This window comes from Anoplopoma fimbria, chromosome 17 (assembly GCF_027596085.1).
Source record: "Anoplopoma fimbria isolate UVic2021 breed Golden Eagle Sablefish chromosome 17, Afim_UVic_2022, whole genome shotgun sequence".
NCBI classification, from domain to species: domain Eukaryota; kingdom Metazoa; phylum Chordata; class Actinopteri; order Perciformes; family Anoplopomatidae; genus Anoplopoma; species Anoplopoma fimbria.
In genome coordinates this window covers 17,980,887-17,996,421 of record NC_072465.1, presented here as the reverse complement: position 1 = coordinate 17,996,421, position 15,535 = coordinate 17,980,887, and the positions used below count along the sequence as shown (strand labels likewise).

General features: G+C 41.5%; 1 protein-coding gene across 1 annotated transcript in view; it reads left to right on the top strand.

The window, feature by feature from the left end:
• The first annotated feature begins 845 nt into the window (after positions 1-845).
• Positions 846-15,535, top strand: part of LOC129105641 (kazrin-like) — a 57,958-nt gene continuing 43,268 nt past the window's right edge. Inside the window, exon 1 of the mRNA XM_054616784.1 lies at positions 846-1,516. Within this exon, the coding sequence (XP_054472759.1) occupies positions 1,324-1,516 (193 nt within the window). The 5' untranslated portion in view covers positions 846-1,323. The remainder of the gene's footprint in view (positions 1,517-15,535) is intronic.

Below are 15,535 nucleotides of genomic sequence, written 5' to 3'. Positions count from 1 at the left end.
TCTGAGTGATGTATCACTCATCTGCCTCAGTTTGTTGCAGGAGACAGTATGTGTTTTCTTACTTGGGAAATGAAATGTCTAATGCAGATTCTAAGTTGTGATGGCTCAGCAATATCCGGGATTGTTTTAAGTTAAGATGAACGGCATACCCCCGTCTCTAATCCTTTGTGTGTGATGGAATGGTTCTGCTGTACAGATAAGAATTGATGGTGTTGCTGTTCTTCCAACTGTTTTTGATCAAAGAATTAAAGCTCCGCTATGTTCTCGCAACAGCTCGATTCTAATTCTCCGGGCCTCTTCTCTTTGTGTTTAGCCCATCAGAGGGCTGTGCCTCTGCCCTCTGCTAAGTTTGCTCTCAGAGTTGAAATGTTTTTCCCCTTGGGTGCCTTGAGCCAGCCCCCTTCCACCGTTGTGGGGGTGAGCTTTCCCAGGACAAAGAGATGAATATATAATGGGATGAAAAAAGAGGGGGTGGCAGAGACAAAAAGACAGCGGGAGTGTTAGTGAGAGGGAGGAAGGGAGAGTGGGAGCAGGACTGAAAAGATATAGAGGGCTTGACAAGTGCCTGTCAAAGTGTTCAATACTGCTGCCAGGCTCTGACCGCAGGGAAACACAGAGAAGAAGAAGTGAAGAGAAACAATCTGTACTTTTACCCTATCACAGAGCCGACTGCTAACTCATTACAGACTCCATAGGGTGTGTGATACACAACACACTCTGTCGTTAGAGAGTTGCTGGAGAGCAGCACAGTCCAACTGCGTCCCCCCCTCTCCCCTGGTCCTCCAGCACATGGTACAATCCATTTAAAAGGCTGCATGTCATCTCAGTGTGTGCTGGGTCCTCTCTGAGAGCAGCTGCTCACAGCACATTCTCCTCTGCGGGAGCACTCACTTTCCCCTCCGCCCGCTGAGCTAAATCTCTTTTTCTCCTCTGTTCTTTTTACTCTCTCTGCTCTCTTTACGTTCTCTCTTCCTCTCTTTCTCCCACGCTCACTGTCTTTCTCCTTTGCCCTGCACACACACTCACACACACACAGACATGCTTTCTCTGACTGTGTGGTGCTTGGCCACACAGACGTTATTCTTTGTGCAGTAACAGGTAGACATCATATCTGTGCTGCTCCGCGGAGGACAGAAGAGGGACCATCGTTTTGGCTTTTTTTCTTTATATGTGGAAGTAAACTGTAGGAGAGGAAGCACAGGTGGAGGAGGAGGAGGAAGAGGAGAGGGGGATAAGAGGAGGAGGAAGCTTCAGCCCCTCTAATGCTCCACTTGACATCATGCTGCTCTGTGTGGATTTGGTCCTCAGGGGAAAATTCTTAAAATGATGGAAGACAACAAACAGCTGGCACAGAGGATTGATGGGGCCATCCAGTCCGCCAGTCAGGAAGTGACCAACCTCCGCTCCGAGCTCTCCTCCACCAGCCGCAGACTGGCCGAGCTGGGTGCCAGCAGCCCCCCTGCTCTGGAGAACCACCACCAGTACAACCACCACGATGACAGCCTCCACTACCGGGGTGAGTGTCACAGCATGTGCATGTATGTGACAGTGTGTGTGTGTGTGTGTGTGTGTGTGTGTGTGTGTGTGTGTGTGTGTGTGTGTGTGTGTGTGTGTGTGTGTGTGTGTGTGTGTGTGTGTGTGTGTGTGTGAATGTGTGCACACTCACACCTAATCCTCAGCCTCTTTGCGTGTGTGTGAGAGTGAGAACATGAACGTGTGAGAGTGTTTTGAGATCAACAGTGGGAAGTATTCGAGGAATGTGCACCGGGGAGACTTAATATCATTCCATCCTTCCTCCAATGACTCATTTTCCCCCAAAAGTCCACACCACAATGACAGTGGAAAAAGGCAGCAGATTGGAAAAGAAAGAGAACATGAGGCAGACTGAGTGTTGTTATTAGACGGGAGGGGCTTGGGGTTAGAGAGCGTGGGCCAGAGCCGGTCCGGGTTTGGTTTCCCAGGCAGCAGCTGGGCTCCTCTGGGGCATATCCTCCCCTCAAGCTCTGGCTCATTCTCCGCTCTCTCGCAGACTCTGGCAAGGAGTCTCAAACTGAGCTTTAGGCGGAGGAACTGTATGCCAACATCTCTGACGGGATGCCGACAGACACCATGGCACCGTCACTTAGCTGGGAAAGAGATGTGATGAATGAAAAATGAGCTTTAAACTGAAGTTTTCATGGGAATGTTGAAGTTTTTGATTCATGTCTTGTCAGCAATAACCCAAGTACTACGAATAATAGTTGTTGCATGCCCTAATGTTATATTTTTTTAAAAATATCTATAGCTATGTTATTTTTGCTTCAACTTTTGTAAGACAATGGCCTGTGTTTAATCACACCTTCTATTGACAGATTCAGCTAAGCTACTTTTATATAGTTGACATCTTGGATTTGATAATGAGTTTTATTTTGTAATGAGTGGAATAATTGTGTAAGGGGAATTCCCTGTGACAAGGGTACCCTGAACTGAACAGCAAAGTCCACTGATCAGATCAGTTTGAGCAACTAACTAGCCACGACAGACTTAAATCTTACAGCTGAATATAGCAAGACATGGCAGAAATATCTGATCATCACCTGCATATACAGAAAGTTTGGCTGTCTGAAATAGTGAATAGACCACTGAACAAAAATACGTTATGTTGGAGGACTGCAATGGCCTGGGATACCTTTAGAAGCCCAGGGGTTATTGAGATCATACCCTTTCAGGCAGCTTGCTGTCAGTATCCATTAAATGGCTCCCTGTGTTGGACATATGTAGTGCAGCAGCAGGTGATTCCTTATATCTGCTGCTGGCTTTAAGGCTTAGGGCTGATCTGTGTGAAATGTTGTTTTTAGTGCGCTGATGTACTCGGTATGTGAGTCATGCGTTTCCTCAGGTTTGCATGTTCTCAGGAATTAACCCATTAATGTGTCCTCAACTTCACTGATTAAACACATGATCATCAGCTGTATAAGGTCCTCTGCAAAAATAACACGGATTTTTATAATGACTTCATCTAAGAGATACAATTTGCTATCACGTTGCATTATGGGAAATGTAAGACAGTGATTACGGAGCCTTAATTGCTTTGGTTTTGGACATCCTTTTTTAATTGTGTCTTGCAAGTCACTCAACTTTAAGGAATTGAAATACAACTAAATTGAATTATTATCCTTTTAAGCACATGAGAATTGGGGATAGTTAATCAGAATGTGAAGTAAGCGCAACAGCACACAGTGAACATATCGCAACAATGGCTGAAGGTTATTAGAGATAAAAAAAGATTGTTGCTGCTGCTATTTTTTCTCCTGTGCCCTCATCAACCATAAAAAAAACCCCACCAGTGTTAGGTTATATTTATATTTATTTACCAGGTTGGATTCAACTGCTGCCTAGTGGATCTACTTTTTAATCCTCCAGGTACACACAAAAGTATGCAAGGCAACTTGCATCACAGTCATTTGTCTACACTTTTGTTAAAAGCAAGTAAGTCACCAGACTTCAACTAGTTGGGTAGATTTTCTTGGCCTGTGAGACTGGTGAAGTAATTGCAGCATTTGAACAGGTACAGTATAGCAGGTTGCGTCAGGTTCTCCACTTCTTAGCGAGTTCATAGCGAGAACAGCCATGTTTTAAAAAATACAGTGATTGTTTGGGGTTTGCTGTTTTAAGTACTAATGAGACAACATGATCCAGGAAGTCTAGTTTGAGTAACAGATGAATGTTTTTGAAGGCTTATCAGACAACCTAATACTAAACAGCTTGTTATTATATCATGATGAGAGATGTTGTAACTCAAGTTATGATGTCAGCCATCATTGAATTGTTTGTTGCGCGGGTAAGCAGCAAAAATATGATGTTCACATTACGAAGTAATGTTCTAGGGATGTGAGCTTGCATGTATTTGATTGGCCAGTACATCAGCATCCATTGTGCTAAAGTCGAGCCAGGTTGAACTTATTTGCTTGACGACCCTGCGTCAACAAAATGGACTCATTCAAATGAAAAGTAGTGTTTTTTCCCCCACAGGAGGATAACTCAGCTGTAGTGAATTATCCGTTGTGGCTGTCCTGCTCGCTTGCTGTTTCGTTCCAGCAGTGTTAACAGGCCGGCTGACATTCCCACATTCCTGAATGTCAGTGATGTCATACTTCCTGTTCCCAGAGGCCAGGCCAGCAGTCAGGTGACTGATCAAACCAAACACCGCCACACAGTCCTCCACCACCCTCTTTTTCCTTTAAAATAACACAACAGAGAGGGATGAGCCTGAGAACAGCTTAGCTTAAGGATGTTTTTTTAAGATTTAAGATTTAAGATGATTCGTCTGAGAGATCTCAGGGTTAGGCGGTTTTGGTGTGTGATGAGCCAGCGTCAGCGTCCAGTGGCTTAGGGAGATTAAATGTTCTTTAGGTGTGTATCCCTCTCAAGGCAAGGCTGTTTGTTAGTCCATTTGTTGGCTCTGCCCTGTGCAGGATCAAAGCAAACACACAGACAAATTTCTTTAATATGCATGAACTGACTTCCTGTAGATATATAATATGATGCCAAAATGCCAGGATTTTTGCGGTTTCCCTGTAGAGCTTCAATAACATCTCTGACAGATGTCCAATAAGGCTATAAACACAGCACTTCAGCCTGCTGTTCCTTTCGGCCTTGCCCTTCGGAACCAGGCGGTAACAGCCGGGTGTGAAAAGTTAAGTCGATGCATAAATTACTTCTTCAGGACAGCATGATGTTCATTTAGTAAATTATGGTCACATTTAGAGTAAAATAGAAGAAAAAGCAGGTTATGCAATAGCACATGGCTACCTTGTGATTTACAGCTCGCGTGTCACTTTTGGTTGCAAAAAAACAAGATGGCGATGTCCAAAATGCTGAAATCGAGGCTTCAAAACGTCAGACCACAAACCACATCCTCTTCTCGTGGGGAAAAGAGATTAAATCACCTGAAACTTTCAGTCTCTAAAGTGTGCATCAGGATTAATTTAATTATGCTTATGTACATTTTGTGTAATATTTCAAAGCATATCTCCGTTTATAAGAGATTGTGTAAGTATTGTCTATGTTTTAGAGTACAGTAGAGTCAATGGGAAAGGAATGACCTGCATTCTTTTATTCAAGCCACTGACAGTAATGTATTCATTGCCAGGGTGATGACACCCCTTTATTATTGGCCAGTCCTCTTAATCCATCACATCGATGTCAAGGATTTGTTTAACGTTCCTAAACGACGTTGATGTTTCAGCACCAAGGGACTTCACTGCTGCTATATCTAATGTTCATCTGACTTGTGAGGAAAAAGATTTAGCTTAGACACAATTCGTCTTTGGGAACAGAGGCCATAGGAAAATATTTTGTACTCTAAAATCAATGTGAGCTCACTTTATGGGATATAACATTATTTATGCTCTTATGCTCCTGGTTGATCGGTATCTTGCAGTCGGTTGGTGAGGAAGTGCTCATCCCAGACTCATGGGAATCTGCCAATACTAATCCATAAACCTTTCTAAAAGACCACCATGATGCAGCTGTTAGTGACTCAGAACAACATGAGGAGTCTGGACGACACATTTCCACTTGTCCCAATCACAGTAAAGCTAAAATAAGGGGCTCAAGGTTAAGACCAAAGCTTTACAGTGAGATGATTTATGTCGGACGCTGAGGATTATGGAAGTAAAAGTAATTTTCAGCTTTGGCGATGTCCGTTGGCTTGCAGTTGGAGCACGCCTGGGACTGGGATATATGATGAAATTCTCCAGGCTGAACAAAAGATGAGCACCTGTGTTTTAAAATATCTGGTTCATTAATGGAAAGCTACAGGTAGCACGAGGTCAACTCCCAAGGAGAACTTGGTGAATAATCCAGAGCTTAAAATTCTGTCATGTGTGCTCCCAGAACAGGAAGTGGTGGCCGAAGTTTATGCTTTTTTAGAAACATCATGAAACATTCAGCAGTTTAAATCATTCAATTTGAGACATGGGTTTAATTGTGGATGTATTTGGTAACTATAGCTGTTTATTTGGTTCCCTGACAAAGAGTTTTCAATTTGCTACAGTTCTGATTCTTGCCTGTAACTGGATTCTTCTCCATGGTGACAGTGGTATAGAGGCTCATTGTTATTCAAATAATAAAACCATCCAGTGTAGCACAGACAAAAAGCTTTCTGATAAACAAATTTAAAAACAATTAACACTGATGGCCATTATGGTATCGTCAAGTCTTTTACAAGAGTCCAGTGTTCCCATCATGTGTTCCTGACATTGAATTTTAAAGGCTTTTATTGTAATCAGGAATTAGAGTGACTTGGTTTTTACTCTGTTAGCAATAGACACAGCCCTTTACACTAAAGAGAATTGCTTGTTGAGTGTGACAAATATATATTCCCTTTTGTTCATGAAGCAAAATTCACGCCAGTTTGTCCTTTTTATGTTTATTCAGTATGTTGAGGTACGTTGAAAATATCCTTTGAAAAAAACTTTCAGATGAGAATTTAGATTTGTAAAAACTAATACTTCCAGAACCAGCTGGGTTTTCAACCCTATTATAGGTGCTATTGAGCATGCTGGGCTACTGTAATCAAGGGAAAGAGGAAGATCACTCAGATTAGACCGTAAAAGACATCATTTAAACTGTACAGAGAGCTAAAAACAAGTGTTGATTAAGTATCTTTTTTCTCAGTAAAGGAGAAGTTGCACTAGCTCTAATGCTCTCTGCTGAGTAATTGTGGGGAAGAATCCTCTCCCCATCTGGCCTGAGTTTGCCAGAGGCCCCGGGTCTCTCATTACTTCATCGTGCACATGAGCAGGGCTGGGAACAGAGCGGCAAACTACGGGGGCTAAATCCCACCCACTCCAGCTCTTTCTCTTTCTCTCACTGAAACACTCACCAGGGACCACCCGCCTTCCTGTTCGCTGTCCACATGCAGAGAAAGTATGCAGTGCGCTCTAACCTTCACCCTGTATCCATCACCACTCGAATACCTCCCCCCTCTCCCCCCCTGATATTCCCTGCCTGGCCTCCCTCAGCCACGCCCTGTCTGTGGTCAATGCAGCGTGAGAGGAACTGTATCCAAACAATAGCAAGAGGGAGGCAGCCCCTCACTGCCCTCACATTTCTCCCTCTCTCTTCCTCTTCCTCACTAGACTCCCGCCAGTAAAACAACTAATCATGGCGTAGCAGGGGACTCCTGGGGCTCTAAAACCAGATGAAAATAAGGGCGCTGGGGGGGTTCGGAGGTTTTACTCTTACATTTGGAGAAGATTTTCAGACGACAGTGATGTTTGCAAAAGGCAGTGATCTAAAAGTTCCTCATTATCCTCTTCAATGATGGTAGACTAAAGGCCTGCAGCGTTCACTTTCAAATTAGGAATTTACGACATTGTTGTTGCATTACTTTCTTGGAATCCAGCTGAGGTAAATGAAGATGAATACAAAACACGAAATCAGTATATTGAGTGTATAAATAGATAAATAAGTCACAGAAAGCTGACAAAAATATGACAACATATGCAATTAAAAAAACTGCCACAACACAAATAAAAAGCAAGTTGAAACCAATGCAGAAAAATATGACAGATGCTTACAGTATCTGTCATATTAGTAAACAAACACTTCTAATTGGATTGCGACTTTAAGTTAACTAACCCATCTTTATTGCAGTCTTTGCAATTTACTTACTTCATTGCTAAGGTCCTTTTTTCAGAGTTTAATTTATTTTATCCTCCATATTGTTTCAATTTTAGTCGAGTGTTTCTGCACTTAATAGCTGAACAGGGGTTAGAAGTACTTACTGGCACATTGGCTGCCTTTGTTCTACAGTGGCTGGTAATGGCTTTAAATAAATAATGACTCTGGTTATTTGTTTTGCTTTGTAATGGAATGCAAACCCAGGTAATGAACTGACAGAGCTGTGCAAGTTGACAGTGGGAGCTGAAGCCCCGTGGACTTTGACTTGGGAAAGAGTTTCCGCTCCTGAATGTGGCTGCCTAGAGAGCAGGGAGGACAGCTGGGCGGCACGTATTCACTTTCATGTCCATACAGGGGCAGACGAAGCTGGCTTCTATTGTTCCAATCACTCTGAAATCTTTCCAAGTTTGTGGTTCAACGGGAGGGCAGTGCGGCGTGCTACTGATTTCTGGTTGCAGCATTAGTGAAGGGTCAGGTTTGACAGAAGACAGCTGACCCTTGTGTGTCTCAGGTCTATTAGCAGAGGTGACAGAAGTGTTGCCCTGGATGGCAGCTGGTGGTGGCATTCCTTCGGTTTGGATGGCAGATGGACGAAGATAGTGACATCACCACACGGCCCCTGATGTGATGTTCCACCTTAGGGGGAATGAGCCTGCAAAAAAGGAGAGGCGGGCAGACAGGTAGACAGGCAGTGGAGCAGAACCAGAAATGGAAGCTGTAAGAAAGATGCCAACTCTTAGACAGGGTACATCTCCAACAGACATTCCTCTGCACTTAAATGTTCCTGGCACGCTTTATCTGAATGAAACTTCACAGAGCAAGTCAGTGAAAGCCAATTCAAGGAGAACTGAGGAGCACTTTAACCGTGGCACGGAGCATTGAATTGCTCTCCGGTGTGACACTCTGCCTCTGAGATGATACTATTCCTAAATGAGACTGATATGTCTACGTATGCTAATTAGATTCAGAACTGAATTACTTTTTTTTAACTGATTCCTTCCCAGCGGCTCAGGACACACTATGTTTCCCAGATAATTATTATTTTATTTTTTATCAAAACGCCATTTAATATGGATTTCTAGCGTCTAGGTCATGGCTCAGGTTAACAGCACATTATGAGACTGGCTTTTATTAGTTGGGGGAGTAGAGATAGGAATCGACTAATGAGGATATTCCTCACCGTTATTGCTCCCTCTTATAGTCCTTTTCTCCCCCATTTCCTTCGTATGGGCCCCTCTTCAAAACATTGCATGCAGTAAAGAATTGGACAGTAGGAAATAAGAACTCCTCGTATCTTTGGTGGGTATCTTGTTTTTATCACCACCATATGTCCGTAGAGAATTCATGTTGTGGATTGGGTGAAGTATTGCTTCCTGATTGTGTTTTAAGGCCCAACTGGATGTTTCAACTTAATCATGTGCATCTAAGATCCGACTCAAGGTCTAGGATTGGGAAACTTGCAACAAGCAGCTCACTGAAGATGATCTCCCTGACTCTCTGGCTAAGGAAGTTAGTACAAGACATGGTAGGATGGTATTATGTTGAGGTCTGGTGATAGCAGGGTGTCTGACTGAAGCCTGACACAGCAGACTCTCATGTGGTGGAGGATACACTGTATGACTCCTTTAATGACACACTGGACTCACGAGTGAGCAAGATTCACTATATGTCTGTGCTGAGACGAAGAATGAGCTCTTACAACGTGTTCAGTATAATTCTCCCATGTGGGCTGTTTCACGGACAGTGCCTTGGTGTTGCGGTGCCCGCTTTGCAGGAGGAGCAGATAATGATCAGACTTTAAACCTCCCACATCTAACCCTTCATTTTCACCTTAAATCATCCAAATCCCTGTAGAGTCCAAACTTCAAACAATTGCAACTCTAAGAAAGAGAGGAAGAGACAGACAGCGAGGGAGAGAAAGCCTGGTTGCCTTCACAACAGTCTCAGCTCATCCTATTAAAATGCCTCATTGCTTTAGCAGCGGAGACTTTTTATTGCTGCTGGTACATATTGTTGCCTTGGCTGCAGTTTAAATCCATTCCCAGAAGAGAATGGACTAGACAAGGAGGAAAATGAGTTTTGAGGAAGAGCAGAACACCCCCTCGTATCGAGAGGACGCAAAGCGTGACATTCCAGCAGAGCGGAGGATAAGCAGAACACTTTGCCACTGCTTCACATCGTCTGGTTCACGCAGGGCTCTCACAATATTGATGGATTGAAGACATCCTGAGCATCAGGACAATGCTGTGCACTTTTAAACACCCACACAATCCATATATGGCAAATAATTTGTATTGCACTTCAGTGTCATCTCCTCTCAAATCATTTAAATAGAATATCTGTTGTTTAACTGATAATCTGTCAGAATATACTGGTGGACTTGAGGCTAAACTTCAAGTCCTCTGCAGACATCAATTTATATTGAAACCAAACAAAGTACATGCATATACTTTACAGTCTGTACAGCAAACAACACTCCCTGTCCTAAAAATCCTCAAAACTTATTTTAGTATTATTGCTGAAATTAATAGGTGATTGATTGATTAGCAACTGAAAATTAAGAAGCAATGATTTAGATTTTAAGCAAAAAATGCCAATTATTCACTGTTTTGTGCTTCTCTAAATGTAAACATTTACAGTCCCTTTAGTCCTCCGTGACAGTTTACTTTTTGGGTTTCGGATTGTTAATTGGACAAAATAGGCAATCTAAATATGTCAACTTGGGCTTTCGGGAAATTGTGATTGGCATTTTTCACAAATTTTACAATTGAGATTAATTGATTATGAAAATTATGAAATTGTTAAATGCAACTTTAGTTGATGGACAAGAGTACATTTGCAGATACTTAATCAAATATGTGGTTTGTCAAGCAAAAATGCAAAACATTCACTAGATTGCCTCTTGAATATGGGAATTTGCAATTGTCTTTTGCTGTTTTGTATCCTTGAAATTTGAATTAGTCATATGAAATGAGAAATTTTTAAGATGTCGTTTTGGGCTTTTGACAATTGTGTTTTTGCTGTGAGTAAACAATTACAGATTGCAACAAATAAACTAATTATAAATCGATTAAAAACAATGATTAGATGCTACACCTCAAAATATGTGTCTGCATGTAGAAGTTGCGTTTGACTTTCCATGTTTCTCTCCATATACCTTCGGTATATCTCCACACTGCTCCTCCCAGACAACGACAGATGGCTCTCACAGTAACACACCTCACTATTCACTTTCTGGTGGCGTTCCATGGAGCACCGCTGCTCGGGTTGTTTCCAATTACTCTAAAATGAATCAATTCAGTGTTTGAATTCATCATTAGGGAGAACATGGATTTCACAAATGAGATTACATACTCCTGACAAAGCACGCCATTAAAGTTGGAAAGAACGTGACTAAACTTTATCTCATTTGTCTGTCTGGATAAAAGCTACTTGTTGGGGACCTATATTATCGACCAAAACCAGACACAGTCAATAATTATTTTTACTGTTCTTTATTGTTTTCATTTGTTTTATGTCTCTTTTAGTTAAATAATCATTTATGTATATATTATTATGTTCTTTTTTAGGAAAAAAAAATTGATTATTACAAAACAGCACAACAAAACGTTTTAATGTTTGTGTTGACGCATCACCATCGACTCCACAGGCCCCCTGAAATGTTGACATGAAGCATGTAAGTGGGCTCCATCCCTGAATTATTTTTGGTCTGCAGCCTGAAGGCATTAGTGTTGAAAGCATGCCTGTCTGTTTTCTCCTGCTGTGGAGGTTCTACACAAATATTTATCAGGTCGCCAATTACTGTACCCCGTGTACTGAGGCACACACACACAAACCGGCTGTGGCTCTGTTGAGAATGTTGTGTATATGCATTGCCGTAAATTTGTTTATTTTTTGCAATAAGTGGATACATTTTTATCTCAAACGCAAACGTGCTTCACCAAGCAGGAGAGAGGATGGTGTTTCCTCAAAGCTTATGTGTATTGTTAGAAGAATGTTTGTGCATTTTTAGTGGAGGCAATTCAAAGAAGCATCTTTATCACCAGGCCTCTTAAAGTTGCTCACAGCTAGCAGGCAGTCCGATCAATGGATAGAGAGATTGCTTTCTTTTTCTGAAAAGTGTCCACCAAATTTTTCCACCTAAAAGGATCTGATTACATACCACATGTTAATCTCCATGGATGAATTACACTCATTGTTCCTTTTTAGAATAAGAATATGTCTGCATGTTAAAAAAAAGAAAAACAAACCAAAAGCTGATAGAAGTCTGTATAATTCCAAATTGACTTTACATCTATGCCTACTCAAAGAAATTGCCATGGGCCATTAGATCCGGAATTATGCAAATTGCAATGAAAATAAGAATGAAACAATCAGCAGTTTCTATTCTATTCAGCATTTTTTTCTAGCTTTACAGTATCTGCTTCCCATTATGACTAATAAGGTAAACTAGGAATACATAGAGCTGCATTAATATTCCCAACAGGCTACTGCTGAGATAGACCCTTCATTTGTATCAACATTATTTCAGTTTTCATGCATAGCAATAAGACAAATTAAACTGTATGGCTCCTCGCTGCAATGATTCACTTTATTGATTGAATGGTATGTCATTTTGTCATCTGATCATGATTTTCTTCTTGCTATCACTTTTTTTTTACATCTCAGGCTGAGAAGCTATTTTTTAACACTCACATCATAATTTCTTCAGACTTTAAATGATGTGTGTGAGTCAACACTTCAGTACTATGTGTCCCTGATAACATTTATGTTAACTTTCCTTTAGTCACTGCTTTTGTCTCCCTTTTGTTGTTTTATTATTGTTTTGTCTTTTGTCTTAAATTGTAAGAAATAACTGTGTCCTGACTAAAACTGATTTTTAGATGCTATTACTCATGTTTGGACACACCCAACATTTATACCCTCAAAAGATGGTTCAGTGTTGGATGATGCAGCAGAGGCTGAAATCTCTTGACTTTTGCTAGTAGTCGGAGCTCTGAATATGCTGGATCCTACACTGCCTATAATGCAACTTGATTGCTTGTGTTCTAGTCTGACTCACTGGGCGTAGGCTGTATAAGTCAGCCATTGGCCGCGTATTTCATGTTGCATTCTCCTCCCCATCTTTTTTGCAATGGCATGGTCACAGCATCCTGTGTTTAGCGTGGTCCAAAAGGATTATGTTTGTTTGAAAGAAATACAGACAAGCCAGAGCGTTTTTTTGTCCAGTGCAAAAATGATAATGTGTAGGTGGCCCTTTCTTTAACGCTGACACAGCGCTGTGGAGATCTAGCTACGCAACACCACTTGCCCAGTAAATGAGCGGGGCCACAGACCCCAGAGACGTGTCAGGTTTTTGGAAATAGGATTAACTCAGTTTTAATGTAATTAATTTGTTTGGTCGTATGGACCACTAAAGCACATAAAATAATTAAATGATAAGGCACTTTAGCCGACTCTGCTTTTACACCTCATGTTTTTTTGAGGAGCGCTGTATCAAATCTAGTTTTTATGTAGTTTGATAACACAGCACTGCAATAAAGCCTTACCTTCAAGAAGTTTAAATAGAGAGGCGTTGTTTCAACATAATGGACATTTTGCAGGCTGTAGTTTGAATTGAGTTAAACAGAGAAGTATTTCAAATTTTTAGTCCACAATTATTGATATATAGATGGGTTCAAAAATATATTAAAAACAACCACCAAGAGGGGCCCATAGCTCATTCTTGCCTTTTGCCTTGTTTGTAATGCAGGCCTTTCATAAAAAAATAAAAGGTGCTGTGATAACCCTAGTTATTTCACTGAGGTTGTTTTCTCAGACTTCATAAAGCCCCTAGAGCCAAAATGAGACATTGCACCTCTGTTTTAGTGCTCATTGTGACTATGCAGACATGTTAAATTGGTGTATTTCCCCTTCAACCACCCCTTTAGCTGTTATCTTTCTTCTTACTTTTCCTCCTCTGTCGTTTGGTATTACCACCTCAGCCACACTCTGGTATTGGCCCTCTCTATGTTAGGATGACAGCTCAGACGACTGGACGAAAGTGATGGAATCTTCCGTTCTGGCCTCCGAACAATGAGCTCCATTCAACATGGCCGCCATTACTTGAAGTGGTGTGGTTTTTTGGAGGGGGGTTTCCCACAGACTCCCCTAATTAACCACGGCAAGAGACTCAGCTACTCTCTCTGTCCAGGAATGTGCTCCCAAAGCAAAGTATGCCTCTGTTCCATCCCTGCAGCAACCTCCTCATTTCCAAATACTGTGCACCAGAGACGCTAATGAGAACCAAAATGAAGTAGTTTATTTCATGGTAGTATTAAATTGTTGGACCATCACTATTATCTGCTGTGGAGGGATAGTAGTGCCACCTGCCGTACCTGTGTGTTTTACTGAGTCAAGTTTACCTGTGGGTCCAGTCTCAGGGAGGCACTGGTGATGTGATACATTTTTTCATGGCTATTGTGTGTCAGCTGAGACAGGCTCTATTACTTTCCCTTTATAAGGTTAATGTGTGCCACAGGGCTGCAGAGCATCTGCTGCAGTGCTTTGTCAAGGAACTGGTCTGTACGAGAAGAGCTGGTTGTGTGTAATTTACTATCCACGGTGAGGTCCTGAAGCAAAAACTAGAAAAGAAGAGGTGAGGAGAGGCAAGGGGATAAATATTGGAGGTTATGAGAAAAGAGGTTATGAGAAAAGAGAGGAGAGGAGGATTTTTAGACTTAGGCTCCATTAATAGACCCTGTGTGCTGCTGAATTGATTTTGAGGTCAGTCCACAAAGCACACTGCCTGAGCACTGTACTAACAGTGGTATCATTATGGTGTTATAAGTGAGGAGGGGGAGGACTGGCAGAAAGGGGGAGGCTGATAGGGCTGTGGAGTAATTTACAGGTGCGTTAAACTGCCACTAGAAACAGAGAAAAAGTACCGGGGTGGTGTTCTGAACACTTCGGTAGTGCTTCTGTTGGCCAATTAGCTTCAAAGTGTACAGAATCTATTCTGTCTTTCACACATGTTCACTTTCTGCATGAATTTGTTTTCTTTGCTGTCACATGAGGCCCAATCAGAGGGCCACACATGTAGAACTATAAGTGCAATTGATTGCGAAAATAAAAAACGTATCTTTCTCCAAGCATTCAGATAATCAACTTAAGTCGCAATATAACCTATGAAAATATTCCATTACAAGTCATAATAAAGCACAGAAATAATGGCAACAAAATGTACTCCTTATGCATATGCATGGTACCTGTCAGTGTTAAATTATTATATTGTTGGATACTTGTTTAAGCATGACTTGAATGTTGTAGTTGGCTGAGGTGAAACAAAGTTGAACAGCTTTATGTATATGCTTTGGGGTATTTGAATTCATACCAGCAACACATGTTCTGTATGTAAGCTCTCATACTGAAGAGTAACCAGTAACTATGGTTGTGAAACAATTCCCATGCAGTAAAAAAGTTCAATATTTCACTCTAAAAATTGGAAAACGTTATCATCTTAGCTGCTTCCCAACGCTGTTCACACCTTTACAGTGTAAATGGATCTGTGTGAAGGAGAAACCACCTGACAAAAGAGGTGTCACTGGCTAACACCTCATGGTAACAATATGGCATGTTAGCAGAGCAAGAACAATTAAATAAGTTAGAATTAGATTCAATTGACATTTGCAACAAAATTAAATCTCACCATATTGAGCCCTCTGCAGGCTTTCTGTTTGCTGAGTGGACTCACTGGCCGCTCCATCTGGACTCAATTAGAGGTCCTGGTATTCACTGTTGAGACCAAGTGACCATTAGTATCTGATAATACATGCAACTTTTCCTTATTAGTCGTTCTGACCTTTCAACAAGTTAACAGGGGTTTAAA